This window comes from Labrus bergylta, chromosome 4, assembly GCF_963930695.1.
Source record: "Labrus bergylta chromosome 4, fLabBer1.1, whole genome shotgun sequence".
NCBI classification, from domain to species: domain Eukaryota; kingdom Metazoa; phylum Chordata; class Actinopteri; order Labriformes; family Labridae; genus Labrus; species Labrus bergylta.
Genome location: NC_089198.1, coordinates 20497729 through 20519038, shown reverse-complemented (window position 1 = coordinate 20519038; position 21310 = coordinate 20497729). Strand labels below are relative to the sequence as shown.

Genomic DNA, 21310 nt, shown 5'->3' with positions numbered 1-21310 from the left:
ATGTTTAGCTTGACCCTGAAGAGGGAGGAGGTCTGGTTCTTTCCTGATGTGGTCAAGCCCAATCATCATCGCTGTGCTCATCTCATTTCATACACTTACAAACAGTGGCAGACACTCTGTTTAGTTTGTACTGTTACAGGGGGCAGGAGGTGAGTTTGAAACTTGTTGGAGATTTTCCTGGCCGAGTTCATGCAGATTAATTTGAGCTTCTGTATGTTGGTGAGTTGTGAAACTTGTTTTATATGCATGCTGTGCTGCTACCTACAGGCTACATGGGATATACTGTACAATTATATGCAAAATGAGGATATGAGGACATATTCTTTCATCGTAGAATATTTGTAATTTTAGGATATTTTTTGCGTGTATGCATTTATTCTCATAAGAAGTAATTGATTAAATATCATTTGGCAAATGTCTAACAGGTGTCATAATGCTTTCTTTTTTACACCACAGGGGGCAGATCTGAGGCCAAACCTCAACTGTTACGCAGACTGCTGAGGAGAGAGATGGGATCCTCTGTTACTTCTGCCACTCTGCGTCCCCTCATGTGAGTCCTACTGCAACAACATTAATAACTGCAAAGTCATTGCTAGTAAAATACAACAACATTTGTATTCTCATTTTAAGATCTTGTGCATGCTGATATGTTATAGACACCTATTGTGAAGCTGTAAGGCATTGTAACCTCATTTATCAAAACATTTTCTGTCAAAAATCTGTTGTTTGCTTTCCTTAAAAAATAATGCTTGGGTTACTGGACAAGTTCCTGATGGATGTAAGAAAAAGTGAATTCTTTATTAAGTTTTATTAGGAATTTTGAAAAGTTGATTTAATTAAAATCCACTAATTGGTTTATCTATTTGTCTGAGTGCAAACACTCTGCTTGCAAGTTTACTGAAATATTCAACAAATCTGCTGACTTCTTGCATTCCAATATGGAGAATTTGTATAAAGCTGTCCTCCACCACAACACTGCTTTACACCACTGTTGCACACACACATACACACACACACACACACACACACACACACACACACACACACACACACACACACACACACACACATGCATGCACACACACACACACACACACACACAGTCTGTAGTGTCACCTGAAGTGGGATGAGAGTTTGGTTAGGCCACATTCTTGCTGTTTCCTCTCATGGCGGCAGACGAGAGTTACGAGCTGAGCAGCAAGCACTTTTGTTTACATTGCACATAAATTGTATGTTTTTGCAACATAGTTTATGTGACTCACATTTAAACATCTCCAAATTAATCCAGTAGTTGTATAGAAATGTATACAATGAGAATAAAAACCAAAAATCCAATAATTTTCATAAACATTGAAACCCCATATTTAATTGAAAACAACATAAAGAAAAAAAAAATACATTCCCTTTTCAGATTTGTTGCTAGTAACATGTTTCAAGCTGGGAAAGTGGGAACAAAGGACAGTAAAATATGTGAAATGCTAAAAGTATTCACCTGGTGGAACATCTCACAATTAATTAGAGTTGACTGTAAACAGATTAGTAACATGATTGGAATTAAAATAGCAGTTATTTGAGATAAGGATGGTTCACCACTTTGTGAATATTGCAACTAGTCAACAAACAAATTCAAATGTAATATCTTGGGATTTCATTGTCTACAGTGCCGAATATCATTAAAAGATTGAGAGAATTAAAAATAGATCTTTATGTGGTTCAGATCTTTGGGGCCCTTGGACAGCACTGTATTAAAAACAGGTATGATTCTGTGGACATCACTGCAAGGGCTCAGGAACACTGCTAAAAGAAGAAGTGATGCTACAGCTTGGTAAACATACCCCTGTCCCAACTTCTTTGAAATTAGTTGCAGGTGACATTTCCTCACTTTGGAATTAACATGTTCTCAGTTTCAACTTTCAATGTTTTTTGCTATTTTCAATTAAATATGGTTACATTGTTCTGAAAAATAATAACATTCTTTTTTTTTTAACACACCATCCCAAATTTTAGGAAATGGGGTTATGGGGGGGAAATGGGGTTATAAGAGTGTGGTTAATTTTTTCCTCTTACTGTCATATTCACAGGTGGATCCTGGTCCTGGCCCTGTTGGTGCACAGGCTCAATGCAGTGAGACTTTCCTTTCTAAGTTGTCATTAAATATGTTAAGTAAAACATGATATCACTACGATGCCAAATTTTTAATTTAACCTTTTGATTAAAACAAAAAAAAAGAAATTTCCTAGAAAAAAAAATCTTACATTTTTGCCAAGAATTACCATATTGGTGCACTTTAATATTTAGCAGTCAGTTATGTCCTTGTTGTAGAATATATCTTAAATGAACTATGCACTTCTCCATGTAGCAAAAAACACACATTCAACATGAAAGTAAACAGGGCAAAACAATCTGCTAGGCTGTAAGATGGCTCTGAAACAAACCTGTTTGCTCAAACTGTTAAAAAATACAGATGTTTCCTATGTTGGGCCCAAATACATGTTCCAATTTATTACATACAAGCCAGTTTTGAAATAAGTGAAGGTCACTGAATCATTGATAGAACTTTCTCCCTGTGATTAGTACAGTGTTTGCCCATTTATATTTAACTTACTATAAATACTATAGTATACTATAGTATACAGTACTATATTGTACTGTGCACTACATAGTACTGATTGGTGTTCATAGGCTACTGTATAGCTAACCGAGATGAATCAGTTAGGAAAATATATTGACCGAGTTAGTTTGCTCATTGAATTTTCTGTAGTCTTCAGTTTAGTAAAAATAAATTGCACTACAGCAATATGGCCGTTTAAAATAATTAATAAACTTTTTTTACAGACAGGCAAATATGCTCAGTGTTAGAGGTAACAAAAAAAGAGACTGAACTTAAGAGAACATTGTTCTAGAGCAGGGGTTCCCAAACTTTTCAGCTTGCGACACCCATTATGATGGTGATAGATACTTGGGACCCCACATTTGATGCACTAGGTCAAAACACTGGCATTAAAACAAAAAACAATAGCCCAAACACCATCATATTATTTTTGTAATTTATTGTAAGAAACTACTTTTTTTTACCTACTGTATTTTCAAATTAATGGGTGAAATATCCAATTTTAAACCATTTTTATATTTTTTTGAAAGGAATCTCACGACCCCCTCTAACAGTGTTCCGCGACCCCCCAGTGGGCCGCGACCCCCACTTTGGGAACCACTGTTCTAGAGTAGCCTATCTGTTTATTTTCCAAAGAACACATAGTTGGCTGACTAATCGGTAATGGAATTATATGAATGAAAAATATTTATAATTCGTTTCGTGCAAAACATTTAATTTTAGCTAATTATGTCCCAAATAAGCTAGCTTAAGTTTGTGTTGGAGCAATTTTATATCTCGAATGACTCAATATTTCATTTAATATAATAAGATATATCATACCTCTGTGGCACTGGGGGTAGTTGTGAATAAACTTGTTGTTGAAGAAGTTTTAAAATATTTTTGTATTTTCCGGTTGACATTTGGCTAAACCCCTCCTCCAACTATCATCTGTCTAATCGTAGCTCATCATGTGACCAGGTACGGCAGGTTGGTTTGGTTAATATGACGGAAAAAAAGAGCCGGAAGTGAATAAATGTTGATAATGAGTTTGTAATGATTTATTTATTTTCAGTCAATGGAAAGTTTGTGAAAACTGAAATTCATGAATAAGGCTACAGTGTGTTTTTGCCTAACATTGAACACCACTAACTTTAGCATAGACCTAACTGTCTATGCCTGTAAATACATTACTTTGTGTTTACAGGCATAGACTTCCGATGTGTGCTTTCTCTTCAAGTTGTAAGGGGCCAGCGAATGGGTAAATGTTTAAGGTAACATTTATCTCTCACGCTGGACACCTGAATATATCTGTGCTGTTTAGTCAGGGCATGAAGTGTAGGCTAATTTAGGCTTAGGCCCAATACTAATTAATAGCATTTTTGACAAAACCCTTATAAAATACCTAAGTAACCAACATAGGCCTACTTGTAAAGTTATGTAACTTATAGTATGGACTATGCGACACCATCAGCTAACATGCCTGCTAGTAAAAATGTAAGCACTTTGAGAAGGCTTTGATACTACAGTGAAAGTATCACAACTGGTATCTCAATGACTTGTCTTAATGCAAATTAGTATTTCTCTATGTATTTCCAATTCTACTGATGTAGGCTACCAGTGACTTATAGCCAACTGTTCTGTTCTTTCAAAGGCAGATGCAAGAAAAAGGCGTGTTAAGCTGAAAGCAAAAGTGGGACAGCAGATGTGCAACAGCACTTTCCTAAATATTTATCAAGCTTTGAAGATACATTACTAAATATTTGTGACAAATACACACACTCAAACACATTGGTAGAACTATTTGGCATCTGGGAGTGTGGACTCAAATTAGCTTTTTCGAGAAGCTACAGTTCTTTAGGAGAATGAGGAATTGTTGTGAGATTTCTTTCTCATCAAGGTCAGAGTGCTTGTTATTACACAAGTCTCTGTGAGAACCCTGATTTGTTTAAGAGTTTCTAATAAGGACCATCCAATCTCTGCAGAGCAATATTTTAGTTCTCAGGAACATTAAGGAATGGGAGACATGCCCAAACCAAAGCCTTATCTGAAGTGCCTGACCCCTTTTCGTATAATCTGATCTCCATTCACACACACACACACACGCACACACACGCACACACACACACACACACACACACACACACAACCTTATACAGTCTCCATCACTCTCATAATACCAACTGATACTAATCCTAATGTATTCACAGCCTCTTGTTGTCTCTTTCTTCTAAGGGGGCAATTGAGGGTGAATGTGAAGGGAGGGACTGCACTGGATGTCGGTGTCTTCTTGCCAAAGGTGCACGGGTAGGAACTATTTTCCTCTCATGGTGTTATGTATTGGAAAGTTTTCCTGAATAAATTTCCCATTGGTAAGATGAAAGTTAGAATTTTTATAGATTTTCTTCACAAGACAGACATTGCACAATGGAAGACTGTCCTTTTAAATGCATTTGCATTTTGTCCATCCCAGTTATGATTGCCTTGTATAACAAGCAGCATACAATTCATAATACATTTTGAACCTGTAATTATCAGATTCCATGATTTGACAAACATAGGACATATACCTTAAACTGACACAAAAAATACATTGATTCATGCCTTTATAGGGAGCTCCAGGAAAGACAGGTGAGCAGGGCGACATGGGACTAATGGGACCACGTGGACGTCAGGGGCAACGCGGAGAGAAAGGCAGGAGGGGATCGGAGGGACCACAAGGCCCAGCAGGGTCCAAAGGAGACCGTGTAGGTGTCCATGTGCATGTTGTGTATTGTGACCAAGATAGAAGAAGAAAAAAATGACACACATATTATATGCAAATATATGTTATCACTGGTTGACATTATTCAAGTCTGTATTGTCAGTATCAGTGGATAAAGACAGGTTGGGAGTGGATTATGCAATTTCTGTCTGCAAAGACTAAATGATGATTGTATATTTTACATTTCAGGGGATGACTGGTAATCCTGGTTACCCTGGGAATGATGGCTTGTCAGTGAGTACACCTCTATTGCTGAAATTTAAGTTTGAGTTTGGAATAAGCCAGTTACTGCTAACACTGACAATAATATTTGCTTCAAAAAATGATGGGCTTCTCCCATTTTGCAGGTCAATATGTGGTTTACATACATCTCAATATAAACATTCCATAAACATATTATACATTTTTTCTATTGTACTTGTATCATGTTGTAAAATCACCAACTCTGAAACTAAGCATTTAAGATGCAATATTTTTGGAGACGAGTTTAAGACCTATATGATTTCAATGATGTGCCTAGTGTGCCCTCTAGTGGACACATCTTTGTTTTGTTCATTGTAAGTGAGGGCTGATCTCTTTCTACTCCTACTGCAGCTGCCTCTTAACTTCTTAAGTGTTTGTGCTTGAAATAAATTGAAGTTATAATCCAAACCTGTATATAATTATGATATGGTAAAGATGTTGTGTCGTGCTGAAGGTTTGAATGCTGTATAGAGACATTCTCAAAAAGATTTTAAAAGGTTATTAATGTGTCCTCTGATACCCTGTGATTATATATCACCGCCATAACTGATTTATACTCTGCAGGGCCACCCTGGAGCAGGCGGTGAGCCTGGTTTACCAGGACTGGATGGCTGTAATGGGACAAGGGGTCGTCCAGGAAGAAATAGTGGTGTCCCTGGTTTGGATGGTCTCCATGGGCCACCGGTAAGGAGAAGTCCTCTTCTGATATTTTCAGTTTGCCATTTTTCTAGAGTGAGACCATTAGATTTTGTCTTCTAGCGTACTCTTGATTAGGCAAAAGCAAAGTGACTTACCGAGGATACATGGGTATCATTAACAAGTTTCATTAATTTTTCACATTTCTTCAACAACACCATGTATTGAAATTATTAAGAGAAATACGCCTTATGGGTTTGGGTAATGGTGTCCTGTGTCCTATGAGAACTGTTTTGTCATAAAGCTACTAAAATATAAAATGAAACACTCCTTGTCTCCTCCTCCCAGGGCTCACCTGGACTTAAAGGAATTAAAGGAGAACCCACATATGATGCTACCTTTCCAGGACTCCCTGTAAGTCTGTTTAGCCTGGTAAACCTCTGATAAAAAATGTCTGGGCTGTGTGTGTCAAATCAACCTGTTTTTTGCATCCCTTTTTTGTTGCAATTAAGTGTCTATGAATAATATTATTTGATATAATCATCTTCATTTCATTTTTTCTTACAGGGGGATCGTGGTAGAAATGGAGAGCGGGGTCTTCCTGTATGTTTTCTTTATTTCAGTTTGATAGTGACTTAATACGATTATTTGATATCCTGCTGATAGGTTAAGCAAGAATGAATTGCTTTAACCTTTACAACCCCTGATCATAGATCGGTGTCTTAACTGACTTTTCTTTTTTCTTCATTTTTTTTTTAAGGGAAGAAAAGGAAGCATTGGGCCAAAAGGCCACTCTGGCCCTCCTGGCTTTCCAGGGGTTGAGGTATAACATTTATATTTTTATGTATGTTATGATTAAGATGATATAATACTGTCTACCCACAGTGCACTGCTGTAAATTACTCAAATTAAAATATCAACAATAGAGAAACAAATGTCATGCTCCATGTATGAAAATGTTTGTGATTCTTTTTAGGGTTTGGTAGGATCAAGAGGTGTGAGAGGACCACCAGTGAGTCTTTGCCAGTTAAGGCTGTTAAAGAAAATGTTGCATGCATTCATTCATACATCTTCACTCACACAAAACCAAACTAAACTTGTGGCTGTTATGTAGGGTGACCCTGGAGCATCACTGGCAGGCTATGAGGGGGAAGATGTAAGAAACCATGTCAGATTTTGAGAGCTATGCATTGAGGACATCTGTGCTTCTGAACGCCTGCATATATGGATGATTCCAAATAAATACAACAGATTGATTCCAAATAAATTAACCCCTTTCAATTCCATATTACAGGGTGAGCAAGGCCCACCTGGTCCACAAGGACCTGAAGAAGTCATAGTACCTCCTCCAGAATTTCTTCCACTCAAAGGTTACAAGGTGAAAGGCAAAACTCCTATTAGTATTGCATGATGAATCTTTAACCTTTTCCATGCGGTAATATTCTATTATTTCCTTTTCAGGGAGAACGAGGTCTACCTGGACAATGTGGTCTTAAGGGCATACGAGTGAGTTTTTCTTTTTTTCTAATCTCACAGGAATGTCAGAGATAGTTGATTTGTGTGTTTTTTTTCTTGTCAGGGCATTAGAGAGGATTACTATGAGGGAATTAAAGGAGAACAAGGGATTGTTGGTTTCCCTGGGGTTCGGGTAAGTGGCTTTCATCAGACACCAGTAAGGGTTTGGACAAATACTTGCATACAAACAAATTCAATTTCTCCTGGCTGTTTCCATATCTAGGGTCTTTCAGGATTTCCTGGTCAGGATGGACCACCAGGACCCGAGGTACATCTTCATAATGAGCCATTATTTCCATTATTATTGAGAAATATATAAGATTGTAGGGCCATTTGTGCCTTTATAAGGATAAAACATCAAAGAGAGAAAGCAAATGTTGGTGAAATGAAGGTCAAACTCGAACTTGGAAGGATTGTAGTCTCTTCTCGGGGGGCACACAAACGAACTGCAAATGATCACTCCAAGATATCTTTTAAGGTTGAATATATGATATATTTTCAGGGTATGCTTGGAGAGAAAGGGCTTCCAGGACTCAATGGAAGAGTTGGACCAAAGGTAAGCTTTACAGGAACGCAAAACAAATCTGCATCACAGTTCAATCCAAAATTGCCAGTCTGTGCCAGTGATCAGAAGCGACCAGATTCCTGTCAAATCTGAGCATTATATCAGAAAAGTGGTGTAGAAGGCTACTTGGAGGAAAACATCTGATGATAATGACATGGATCTCAAGAAGCAGGCCTCTTTGCAGTGTCTTTTTATCAAAGCAATTAGAGTTGCATTTTAATTAATTTATACGAAGGATGAAAAACTGTATGTTGACCTTTGCTCATCTACAGAGACTTTATGTACGCATTTTCTATAAATAACTTTGGTTTCCCACCTGTCTTTGCATCCAATAGGGTTACCCAGGGGATGTAGGTCTCCCTGGTCCGCCTCAATTTTATGATGGAAGGGATGCCAGAGGTGAGGCCACAGCAGTAACTACACCATCCTCACTGTTTGAGCTATGTGATGATTGAAATAACCTTCTTTACGTTTAAATAGAATAAGGATAAAAATATGAATATGATATAGCATTGTATTAATGTCACATAGTCTACAATGTGGTCTTACTGTATTCCATCCCTATTTCCCTATTTGCTGTACGGTTCAGGTCATAAAGGGGATCGTGGTTATCCCGGAATACCTGGGCCCCCCGGTGACCCAGGGATCATGGGCATGCATGGACCTCCTGGACCACCAGGGATAACAATACCAGGTCAGATTTCAACCTTTGTCTATGGTTTCTAACCTTCAGGTTACTTCTCCATTTTGTAAAAAACAACAATTTATTTATCGGCTTTATCTTGCGGTATCCAGTATTTCTTGAATGCAAATTGTTTGTTGTCTGTAGCTGTTGATGCCTGTATGTTTGTGCACTTTAAGGTGCAGCTTTTCTAATTTCATTGTACAATTTTATGATGTCAATAAAGGCATACTGTTCTATCCGAATTTATCAAAAGTATCTCCAAAATGTTTCTAGAGGTGCCCGGTCGACCTGGTCCACAAGGACAAACTGGTGAAAAGGGATACAAGGGAGAGCCAGGGGGGTATAATGACTTTGAGATCAGACAGTTTCCAGGACCAAAGGGCTCTAAAGGACCCCCTGGAAGTAAAGGTGTCACAGGTCCCCCAGGTCCACCAGGTACATCAACACTTCCCTAATATTGAAAACAAAAGAGCTTACAAAATATTTGAATCTCAAAAATACATTTTCATATTTGAATAATTGCACATTTGTATATTTTTTACACATATTTATTTGAATTTGGACTAACTTTCTGATGTGTGTTTCTGTGTATTTGTGTGGAATACCTGATGTAACTGGAACAGGATGTGGAGGTAAATTCTTCAATTACCTCAGGTGAAAGAATTCCATCTACTTTAATACTCATCTTTGCATTACATGTAGATTTTTCTAACTTATTTTTGCCAATATTTGTTGCTGGTTAATTCACAGATTACTATTGTGAGCCTGGATACCCAGGGGATCCTGGAGCCCCAGGACCCAAAGGATTGCCTGGAAATCCAGGGCCCAAAGGAATTAAAGGTGATCTGCAACTGTTTTATGCTTGAGATGATCCTACAATTAAGATATTGATTTAATTGGGGAAAAAATCCTGTGGGTGTTTGCTGTAATATTTTTGTTAATTCATTTATCAATTTACCATGATATAATTGTATTTGTCAGAGTAGTTGGATAGTGTACAAACACGCAGTATACTATTAATTCATTTGGTTTTTTATCTGTGTTTTTCAAAGGTTGCGAAGGGAACTGTGAATGTCGGTCAGGTGGTGGAAACCAAGGGCCCCCTGGTCCCCCTGGTTATACAGGACCCCCAGGGTTACCTGGAACACAAGGACTAAAGGGAGATCCAGGACCAAAGGGAGAGGAAGGTTTCAGAGGACAGAAAGTGAGGACCAAAGGACTCAAACTGTCTTAGTGAATGCAAAACATGCAATGCAAAACATGTTCAAATATCTGTTGTTTTTACAACTGAATTAAAAGGTTTATTGTCAAGTAATTGTTCATAAAAACGAGAATTGTCATTATGTTTTTGTGCATGAGACCAAGAATGATATGCAGAAAATATATATTTTTTTAAATGCCAAAAAACATTGTTGTGTTTGACTTTATGTTTCTTCTAGGGCTATCAAGGATTGTCTGGTTTTAAAGGACAGAAGGGTCAAAAAGGGGACTCCTTTGTGGTGGGTGTTAAAGGTAAGCAGCTGTTTAAACCAAACCTGGGTTATATGCAGTATGATTACTCTCAACAAGGTAAGTGCTTTTTGTAGGTATCTGATTTTGTTTTTATGTTCACCCAAAAATAAGGCAATCAAAATGTACTCTGATCATTTTGTTGAGTACAAAAGTGGCTCGACAGTTGGATATTGTTTTTTCACTTTTTTCTTATGAGGGCTCTATTTTATGCATGCTTTAATAAACGATTGTTTAGCTTAGTGTCTCATGTCTATGTTTTTTTTAATCAAAAGGTGCCAAGGGTAATATAGGAGTTCCAGGATATTCTGGTCCTTCTGGAGCACCAGGTAGACCAGGTAGTGATGGCCCGCCTGGCCCTGCAGGAGACCGTGGACCACCAGTGAGTGTGAACATTTTAAATATCATTACTGTAATTATGTGACAGACTGTACGTCGTTTAGTTATTTCACTACACTGAGTTAGCCATAGTGAACTTGTAAAAATATTCCATTTTCATTTTTGTTCTGCGGTTATGGTATTATGTAACGTTTTTCACAGGGTGCTGGATATGTAGGACTACCTGGTCCCAAAGGTGACCCTGGTGGTCCTGGACCTAAAGGTTTTCCAGGGCTTGTTGGCCCTGAAGGTACTGGTTTTCAAGGCCCCAAGGGGCTACCTGGAACTAAAGGAAATCAGGGAAATCCTGGCCATCCTGGAATTCCTGGGAGACCAGGTCCACCAGGTCAGAGACTGGGTTAAGTTCAGAGACTTCAGTTGGTTTTGATACACTCCTCCTACATAAAGCACAAAGTCATGTGCTCAGGATGTATCATTTGTTCCACCAGGTGAGACTGAGCCATGCTGTGATGATCAAGAAATTGGGTCACCTGGTCGTAAGGGGGAACCAGGTCTACGAGGTAATCTTTATAGGTGTAAACAGTAAGAAACTAAATTATGACCATTGAAATATTGTCAGGACTCAGACATTTCCTTGGTCCCTTGTAGGGTTTCCAGGTGCGCCTGGAAGAGAGGGTCTTCCTGGAGCTCAGGGACATCCAGGCCCTAAAGGAATAAAAGGAGAAGACGCCAGATCTGGAGGGTTTGGACCACCAGGTAATTACTCTGAAATGTCTCTATTTAAATGATAAACATATTTTAGAGATATTTTCTTGATTGAAGGTTCAAGATTTGGGGTTGGGATATTGATGAAATTTGTTTGTATGCTTACTGGTCTCTCTTTTTTTTAAAGGACCTCCAGGTATAAATGGTGATTCAGGTATCCGTGGTCCAAGTGGACTAAGCCTGGATGGGCCTCCAGGCCCTCCCGGATTACCAGGACCACTAGGCAGAAAGGGTGCACCTGGAGATGTTTTCTCTGCCAGGCCAGGTGATCCTGGTCCACCTGGCCGCCCTGGAGCTACAGGGGCAATGGGATTCCGTGGCCTTCCTGGAAACCCAGGGTCTCCTGGTAGGTTTCATTGTTAGGTGAACACAAACAAACAGATTAACAACTTGGCTGATGAGAGCCTGTATCAGAGGCATTAAAAAGTTCTCCTTACAGTCCACTCCCAAATTATTATTTTTTTGGTACATTGTAATTAGTTGACTATTGGTGCCTCTGCGTGACAGGTGCACAAGGCCAACCTGGACGCCCTGGCCATAAAGGAGAGCCTGGAGCCATTGGTGATCCTGGAGCTACTGGTCTCCCAGGCCTACCCTGCACCCTGTGTGACCTGCATGGACCCCAGGGCCCTCCAGGACCTCCAGGAAACCCTGGATTGAGGGGGACACCAGGTGAGCAAACATCAACAAAACACAATTATCTGGATATCTTACTATCACTGTAGACGTTGTCAAGGTTAATCTTAGACTGCATACATTTATATTTTTTTGTGAGGGCATCTTCAACCAATTATTTTACACATTTCTCTCATTGATGGTATACCTTTTACAGGCTACCCTGGTCAGAAGGGTTATAAGGGACAAACAGGTCCATCTAGCCATGGATGGAAGGGACCACAAGGTTTCCCTGGTCCACCAGGTCTGCCAGGCCCAGCCGGACCAAGAGGCCCCACTGGCCCCTCAGGAGATCATGGAGCAGATGGCTTCCCAGGACAGAAAGGTAAATCAATGGCATCAGTGCAGATGTAATTATATTTGCCGGTCAGCATGTCTTTAACTAAAAAAACTCACTACCCTATCAACACTGGCTCCAGAACTTTGCAGTGATACAAACATCTGATCACTACATTTCCCATCAACACCAGCAACACTGACCTATTCCAGTCTTCATCTATATTTTATCAACAGCTCATTTTACTTACATTCTGTTGGTTTTCTGCCCTGTCTGAATTGACACTTTCCTCTCCATTCATTCAGGTGAAAGAGGGTACTCTGGTAGACCTGGGTCCAGCGGTTTACCAGGTCGCCCTGGACCTCCAGGATTAAGAGGTAAACAGGGAGAGAGAGGCTTTAATGGCCGCCAAGGTCCCTCAGGATACCCTGGACCCCCTGGTTATAAAGGTAGGTTTACAACATTTGTCTTGTCTATATTACGTTTTGTGAGGTGCTGTGACTAAATGTTTTTTTATTAATAATGGTAAACATTCTGTCAAAAAGAAAAACAATATCTAAACTTGGAAAAGAGTCAGAGAGTTCTCATGCTCTGTAACTGTAAAACTAATTCAGATTTAAATGTGGGGCTAGCAACAAGGGTTTCAGTTCACAGAGCAGTGGACAAATTAGTAATGCAGAATGTTGAGCTAATGTGTTTTCTCTTTCATTTAGGTTATTTACAGTAAAATTATCTTTGTCTCCTTTATGAAAATGACTGAATTCTGAACTCTGTGCTCCATACAGGTTTACGTGGTCCACCAGGAAAACCAGGACCTTCACAGATTGTGAATGTGACAAAAGGACAAACGGGACCTCCAGGAAGGAATGGGCAACCAGGAGGACAGGGACCTCAAGGTAAAGGACCTGTTATCAACCTTTGTTTAAATCGATTGGAGTGGTTTTCAATTGCCGGCCATTTCACTACAAAGAAATATAAGAGATTTTGATAAACAAAAAATAAATGTTTTTGCTGCTTACAGGCTCAAAGGGCCCAAAAGGAGTTCCAGGTGATTCTGGTTCAGATGGATGGCCTGGTCCTCCAGGGTTTAAAGGCAGCACTGGTGCTCCAGGCAGGGGAGGAAGACCAGGAACTCCAGGACCCCCTGGAGACAAAGGTTTCTCTGGGCCAAGGGGGCCTACCGGACATAGTGGAGATCCGGTACACAATGAACCAGTTTATTTTATTTTGTAATTTAATATATATCCCTTTTAAAAATGTTTTTGGTGAACTTACTTGTAATTATTAGCAGTGTATACTAGTAACGCATTACAGTAATAATATAACTTTTACGGGAATCGAGTAGTGTAACAAATTAGTAATACAATTCCACCAATAATGTTACCGTTACCCACGTAAAAAATAAGTTGTTACAACCTTACTGTTGTTGTTATTACCCCACTTCAGAGTTAAAATGCCACAATCCCCAGATTAATCTCGTCGTGCAAGTCAGCCAACCCGGAAGGTAGCTAGCTTCATGGTTGCCAGGTACGCGGTTTTCCTGCGGACTTGGGCTTCTTTTAGGTGTTGCCGCGGGTAGTTTTTTTTTTTTTTGGCCATTGTGCTTGTTTTGTCAATTATTGTCAAACATACTTGGAAACCGTGGGCAGTTTGGAAGATGGAAGATTAATATGTTGACGTTTGTTAAAGGGAGATCAAGGCCCAAGTGGACATTCAGGTATCCCAGGAGTGCCAGGATTCCCAGGGTCCAAGGGTGAGTCAAAAGAGAGAGACATGATGGGTCTAGCTGATGCTGAGGAAGCCAATTTCAAGTTGCATACAACAGAATATAAATCCATGTCTAAATGTCTCAATCATGTCTGATTCTGTTTCAGGTGACCCTGGACAGTCTTATGGACAACCTGGTCCACCTGGACCCAAAGGACTGCCTGGGGAGGATGGACCCAGTGGTGAGTAAAGATGAACCACTCTAAACAGAGGACCTACCCTGGATCAATTTCAAGTAATGAAAAGGGACTTAAAAATATAAAAGTTTATCTGAGAAGGTCTGATACAGTAACATTTATATAGGTTGATGAATAATTGGAAATAAATTAATAATCAAAATGTTTTACCTTGTTAGCGATCAGAGGGATTCCAGGAGATCCAGGTGACCCAGGATCCCCAGGAGGCTATGGACAGCCAGGACCACAAGGCTACCCCGGGGATCCAGGAAGACAAGGAGAACCAGGTGATTTCTTGTCAAGATCTAAAGAACAGAACTAATGTACTATAGCAACATGTTAGAGATGCACCTATTATGAAAATACATTTTGGATAATTTCATGACATTTTGGCTCTGAGTTTGAACAATATCACTCCTCCTATAGTAAGACATTGGTACAGTGTAACATGGGGACTCAGAGATAATAGAGAATTATAGCTCAGCTTAGAAACACTTTAAGAACATTCTTAAGAATATAAATTAATGTGCTAAAATTGAAGCTTTTCTTGGAATGGCTCAAACTCAACCATAAGGACTTGGACTAAACTTTGACTCTGACTCGGGTAATAAGAACTCAACTCAGACTCATCTTGGATTCTTCTTTGGTGAATTGGACTCGACTCAGATTTGAGCACCAAGGACTCGAGACTCGACTGGGGGACTCGAGGTTTGGTGACTGGACTACAACACTGGTTTGCCATAATATTTGCTGATGGGCCAATGTTTACCAACAAGGCAGATATAAGCCTTGCATCCCTGAACATTTTTTAGTGTATTAATGGGGACATTCTGCTGATATGTACATTTTGACTGAGTGATGATAGTTTCTGGTCAGATTCAGGAAAAAAAAGAAAAAGAAATTGTACCCCATCCTGAATTTTCAAACAGTTTAATATAATCGAGAAAACGAGAAATGTAAGTTAAGTGACATTTACTGCTGTATTGTTCTCTTAAACTATAATTCTCACTTTTTATTCTCACATTAATTAAGTGTCATAAATCAGCTCCAGTGTTTTGTTCTATTATCAAGTGTAACATGTGTCTCTGCAGGCTTTCCTGGGCCACATGGCCAACCAGGTCATCCAGGCGTTCCTGGTGTTCCAGGCGATGGTGGAGGACAGGGACCACCGGGCCCACCTGGCCCAAATGGGCCTCAAGGTACTAACATGATGTCACTTTCTTTCTCTTATGACTGGATAAACAGGGATAATAGGTGTCTGCTATTTATTTGCTCCTTTTGGCTCTGACTTGGCTTAGAGTATGTATAAAATGGGTTTTTGTATTTGGCTGACTAAAATGTCAATTGTTGATTTATTGCATAAAACAATGACAAAAGCTTTCAGTATACTTGGGATTTAAGTAACATTTCAGAAGACACAAGAGATGACATGCCAAAGGGGAAGCACTTTTCAGAGCAGATTACACCCATCAAGATTCTTCTTATGCTGTAATGTGATTTTGTGTCAGGACCTCGGGGGCCACCAGGTCTGGATGGACTGAATGGGCTTAGAGGACCAAAAGGAATGAAAGGAGCAAGCGGTAAGAGGGCTTAAAATGTCAAGGATCATTTACAGTTAAGTTAAGCATTGATTTCTTTCGATGTCTTTTATTTTGGGTCTGTTGGTAAATCCTTTTTTATCTATAAGTACATACTATACTGCATGTCTGTGGACCAAATGTTTTGCTTAAACAGAAATGTCCGAGTTACTATCAGCTGAATGTTGCACCTCTTACTGAGTCCAAAAAGTGAAATAGAAACAGTAAATTAATAAGTCTTTTGTATTTCATTCTATACTCGTTAGAGCATTTTATTTGAATCTTTCTCTTTAATGTATCCATTTCTCTTCAAGGCATAGTTAACCCTGGCCGTCCTGGACCAGATGGTTTTCCTGGAGTCAAAGGTCTCATGGGCATTCCAGGACCTCCAGGAGCCTCTTACCCTGGATCTAAAGGCCAGAGGGGCCCACCTGGCAGCACAGGTATCATATCTGTCATTGTTGAACTGAAACATTATCAATGCAGTAGCCGACACAGTTTGGACAGCATAACATGTTGGTAACTTCCCAATACTCCCAGTGTAAGAGCTTTAAAAACAACAGAGTGATTAAAGTGATTATTTTATTTCAATACAAAAGTCTTACATGGTCACTAAGATTGAATTGTGTTTTTTTTAGGGTTTTACAATTTTCTGCATTTCTTCCCACCAGGCCTTCCAGGTATCCCAGGTGGACATGGTTACCCCGGTGTAGAATGCCGCACACCTACGCCTGGATCCCGGGGAGATACAGGATATGAAGGACCACCAGGGCCTCCAGGTGTGTGTGCCTGGTTATCTGTTCGTCCATGTTCAAGTGTGTTAGTGTGCACAGTTAGTGTGGCCCATTGACTACAGTTTCTTCCCCTCTCTGCTGTCAGCCTGATGAACAATGTCCCTGCCCTCCTCCCTCCTCCCACATAACCCAGACTCTCATCAGCCCCACAGTCGGAAAAATATGTAATGCGAAGTAATGCGAATGCTGAAACTGTTCTTTATGCGTTACATTAACGCCCGCTGGAATTTATTTTCTTTACATGCACTCTGCGAGTAGGTTACATACACTGTAAGATTTTTCTCTCATAGTCCACTGCACAGCTCCCACATTGCACCTTTTGTACATTTTGTACATTTTATCTTTTTTATTTTTTATTTTTTATATTTTACATTTTTAAATTCTATTTTACATATTGTAATAGCTTCTTATACTCTATTATTTAAGTTGTTGCTAGTTCTGCATTATTTCCTTGTTAATTGTTTAGCACCAATACACCAAGTCAAATTCCTTGTATGTGTAAATGTATTTAGCAATAAACCCCGATTCTGATTCTGTTACATATATGTATGGACAACAAGGCCCTCAACGATGATTCCATAATACCCTTGTGTTGATACTGACATATTGTGCATTTGGAGTCAGAGTCTGAGCGGTAGGGATCTGGTGGACGAGCGGTAGTTTTAATGTCATGCAGTTTCCACAAACGTAAACACACCTTTAACTTAATGAAAAGATGGCAACGATCCCTCAGGTCAGTACATTCAACAGCAGAGCAGATTTCTGTGTCTGTTTGAAGCAGTCACTCATGGTAAAAGAAAGTTCAATGACTCTAGTTTCAGTTTTTGCAATGTTTTCTCCCCTCATCTCTCCTCTCCTCTGCAAACCTGCTGCTGTTTTTGGCTTCACTTTTGGTAAGGTGTTTAACTCTTGCCATGTGCTTTTACATATTTCTGTCCAACAACTGGGATTATGTGTTGGTGTTTCAGGTCCTCCTGGAAATCCAGGCCGTCCAGGCAGCAGCATTTCCACCAAAGGAGACCCAGGTCCAATTGGTTTCCCTGGGATACCAGGTCAAAAGGGAAGTAAGGGATTTCCTGGACCCCCTGGATCTCAGAACTACCTAGGCTTTCCTGGGCCAAAAGGTGGATACCGGCAAAACTTCTGCCATCAGTTTTTACAGTGCAAACGTCCACTCTAATGCACTCTTGTCTTAATTTGACAGGTGAGAGAGGCCCTGATGGTCCTGGGGGATTTCTGGGACCCAAAGGACCTAGAGGTAACCATGGGCCTTTTGGTCCCAAGGGAGTAAGAGGCCCAGGTGGTGACAGAGGTATGCAGCACTATAGCTAATAGTGTGAGGCTTGCAAACATATACACTTTACTGTTCGTTTCTGTTTTGTCTTTGTTGAACTATACATTTGTTCTTTTCAGGTGCCAAGGGTCCTCCTGGTGATTCCATTCATAGCCCCCCAATGGAGTCTTTTCATGGTCTTCCAGGACAACATGGTGAGCCAGGACCTGTGGGATCTCCTGGATATGCTGGTCCTCTAGGGGCTCCTGGACGCAAAGGCAAGCATTGTGTATTTGATCTCTGTCCATGTTGCCCATGCTGTGTCTTAAATCACAAACACTACTCGTTGTCCCTCGATAATGATTTCATTGTTAGGGATAGGTACCAAAAAACTGTACTTTTTGGTATAGTACATGATTGGTCAGTACCAAGGGTATCAGTAAGCTTGTGGACAAACTGTGCTCCTGTCCAGATTTTATTTTAAAAAATCCAGCGAATATGAACACTACTTTTTCCAATTCACAATTATTCCACTGTATTGGGTATAATAATAATAATATTGCAGTTTCCCTTTACAGCATACTGTATTGTAAATATTGGGTGATTATGTATTAATCAGTGTGTTTGTTTATTTTTCCTTTCTTGTGTGTTAAAGGAGAGAAGGGCACTATGGGATCTCTTGGCTTCACTGGCACTCAAGGTCCTCCTGGTTACAGTGGTCCTGTTGGAGACCCAGGTGATGCTGGTCAGCAAGGATTTCCAGGTCCTCAAGGTTAGTAATTAGACACAACTGTTTTGTACTTTTTAACTGAGATTAGAACTTTGGCAGGTTAGTCAAAGGGAAAGACATCTGTTGTCAGAAACTCAGCAGGACTGGCTTTAATGTCTTAGTAATGAGACATTGGGTTAATGTAGAAAAGCCTTGAATAAATAGATATAGGATCAATCAATCAAATGTATTTATAGAGCACATTTAAAAACAGCAACAGCTGACCAAAGTGCTGTACATGGAACAAACAAGCAATAGTAGTCAAAGAGGAAGGAGAAAAACAATCTCACAGCAAACCACACATACACACACAAAATACATATCAATAAATAATAAGTAATAGTAATATAACATTTGATAGAAAGACAAGCAACCTAATTAGGACTCAAAAGCCAACATGTAAAAGTATGGGGTTTTTTGTGAACAACTTTTTATTGAGTTGGCAGCGTGTATACACACAAATACATTCTCACAATGCTTTAACAGAAAGTTTATTACATAGAGTGTTGGACATAATCATTGTGTCATCACTCAATCATCAAAATAAATACACAACTTAACTTGCGAATGTGCAAGGTCAAGGTGTTTTGAGGCCTTGACTGCAAACGCTCGGTCGCCTCAAAGTTCCAACATGAACGAGGGACAGCCGAGTGGCCCATGTTTGAAGATCTAAGGGGCCTGGTCGTTGTGTATCAGGCCTTCTCTTATCCATTCTTTACATCACTCATTTACCACTTTGTCTACCCCGCCATGTTCCAGGTACATTAGGTCAATCTGGTGATCCAGGTGAGCCAGGCCACGGGGGGGCCAGGAGGTCAGGCTTCCTGTTGGTGATTCACAGCCAGTCTGTTCAGCTGCCAAGTTGCCCTGACGGCAACGTTCAACTTTGGTGGGGCTACAGTCTGGTCTATTTGGAGGGACAAGAAAAGGCTCACACTCAAGACCTGGGTAAACAGCTACAAAGACAATCATATTTATTGTTGTCTAATGGTTGGATTATTCACCAATCCTTGGTTTTACTATCCATAAAACTTCCATCTTTTCTTTTACCCTCTATGTCCTCCTGTACCTCTTCTCCTCGTAGGCCAGGCCGGCTCCTGTCTCCCTGTCTTCTCCACCATGCCTTTCTCCTACTGCAACAAAGCAGCATGCCACCACTCCAGCCGCAATGACAAATCCTATTGGCTTTCCACCACCGCTTCTATACCCATGATGCCAATGTTTGGCCAGGAGATTAGCTCCCACATCAGCCGCTGTGTGGTGTGTGAGACAGTGTCACCCGCTGTGGCTTTTCACAGCCAGGATCACACTGTCCCTGCATGCCCACCTGGCTGGAGGAGTCTGTGGACAGGGTACTCATTCCTCCTGGTGAGTGTGATCAATAGATTGTATATGACAGATAATTGCTGTGAACTAAACGTACATTTACCAGCCCTTTTTTTTTTCCCTCTTCAGCACACGGGGGCTGGTGATGAGGGCGGTGGCCAGTCTTTGACATCTTCAGGTAGCTGCCTGAAGGATTTCCGGGCTCACCCCTTCATTGAGTGCCAGGGTGCGAGGGGTTCCTGCTCCTACTTTTCTAATATGTACAGTTTTTGGCTGACTACTGTTGGTCAAACAGAGCAGTTTGTTACCCCAATTTCTGGCACCATAAAGGCAACTGACCAGCAGAGACGTAAGACCAGTCAGTGTCATGTCTGCCTCAGGCGGCTGTGAAGTCCCTTTTCTCTTTGGGTTGTAACTTAAATGATTGTTTGCCCTTTTGATTCATTATGATAACTGTTACCACTCTCATGTATAAAAAATGTATCGGATGAAAAAAAGTGGCTTACAATATGAAGTGTCAGCTTGCTAGCTGGCATCTTTTTTTTTAAACTTTTGAATAATGTTGGTGTGTATTTTATCCTTTTTGATCTTTATTTTCAGTGATGTGCTATTTCTAGTGATGAAAATGTTGAAAATAGATCAAGTTGCTGCTGTTTCTCCTCAAAAATGTTTAGAACTTTTCATGGTTTAAGTCATTCAGGGTCTAACAAAAAAAATGAAACGACCTGCAGAAATACCAAAATAAATAATTTCCACAGGACTCAATTTTCCATAGAGGGTTTCAAGTTCATATTTATTTATTTCTCTCAACAGAACCCAAGTGACAATCAGAATACAGTACTTTTTTTTCCTCAAACATGTTTTTTCCTTTTCTTTTTTTCTTACGCAAAAAACAAGAGAACACTCAGTGCAATAAGACAGAGGACTCTGACAGTGCGGTGCTCTCTCTACCTTTTCACAGTGCACGTTTATACACACAAAGAGATTGTACATCATCATTATTACATTTCCAACCTTTGCCCTCCAATTATCATGGATGAGGCAAAGTAAAATGTCTTAAAACAA

General features: G+C 39.9%; 1 protein-coding gene across 1 annotated transcript; it reads left to right on the top strand.

The window, feature by feature from the left end:
- The first annotated feature begins 77 nt into the window (after nucleotides 1-77).
- LOC109995571 (collagen alpha-4(IV) chain) lies at nucleotides 78-21019 on the top strand. Its single transcript, XM_065954432.1, has 48 exons — nucleotides 78-219; nucleotides 457-550; nucleotides 2082-2124; nucleotides 4826-4897; nucleotides 5203-5337; nucleotides 5544-5588; nucleotides 6162-6281; nucleotides 6582-6647; nucleotides 6801-6836; nucleotides 6994-7056; nucleotides 7210-7245; nucleotides 7348-7389; nucleotides 7528-7611; nucleotides 7695-7739; nucleotides 7813-7881; nucleotides 7972-8016; nucleotides 8251-8304; nucleotides 8649-8712; nucleotides 8903-9007; nucleotides 9272-9433; nucleotides 9556-9630; nucleotides 9749-9838; nucleotides 10051-10202; nucleotides 10438-10510; nucleotides 10783-10889; nucleotides 11048-11231; nucleotides 11335-11406; nucleotides 11495-11602; nucleotides 11739-11957; nucleotides 12119-12283; nucleotides 12444-12611; nucleotides 12869-13012; nucleotides 13349-13459; nucleotides 13585-13763; nucleotides 14253-14316; nucleotides 14438-14512; nucleotides 14686-14793; nucleotides 15598-15705; nucleotides 16015-16086; nucleotides 16398-16526; nucleotides 16755-16862; nucleotides 17846-18001; nucleotides 18082-18189; nucleotides 18291-18428; nucleotides 18806-18922; nucleotides 19679-19867; nucleotides 20004-20287; nucleotides 20375-21019. Exons 2-48 carry the CDS (start codon nucleotides 510-512, stop codon nucleotides 20633-20635), a joined length of 5091 nt encoding a protein of 1696 aa, XP_065810504.1. The 5' UTR covers nucleotides 78-219; nucleotides 457-509; the 3' UTR covers nucleotides 20636-21019.
- Nucleotides 21020-21310: the final 291 nt, after the last annotated feature.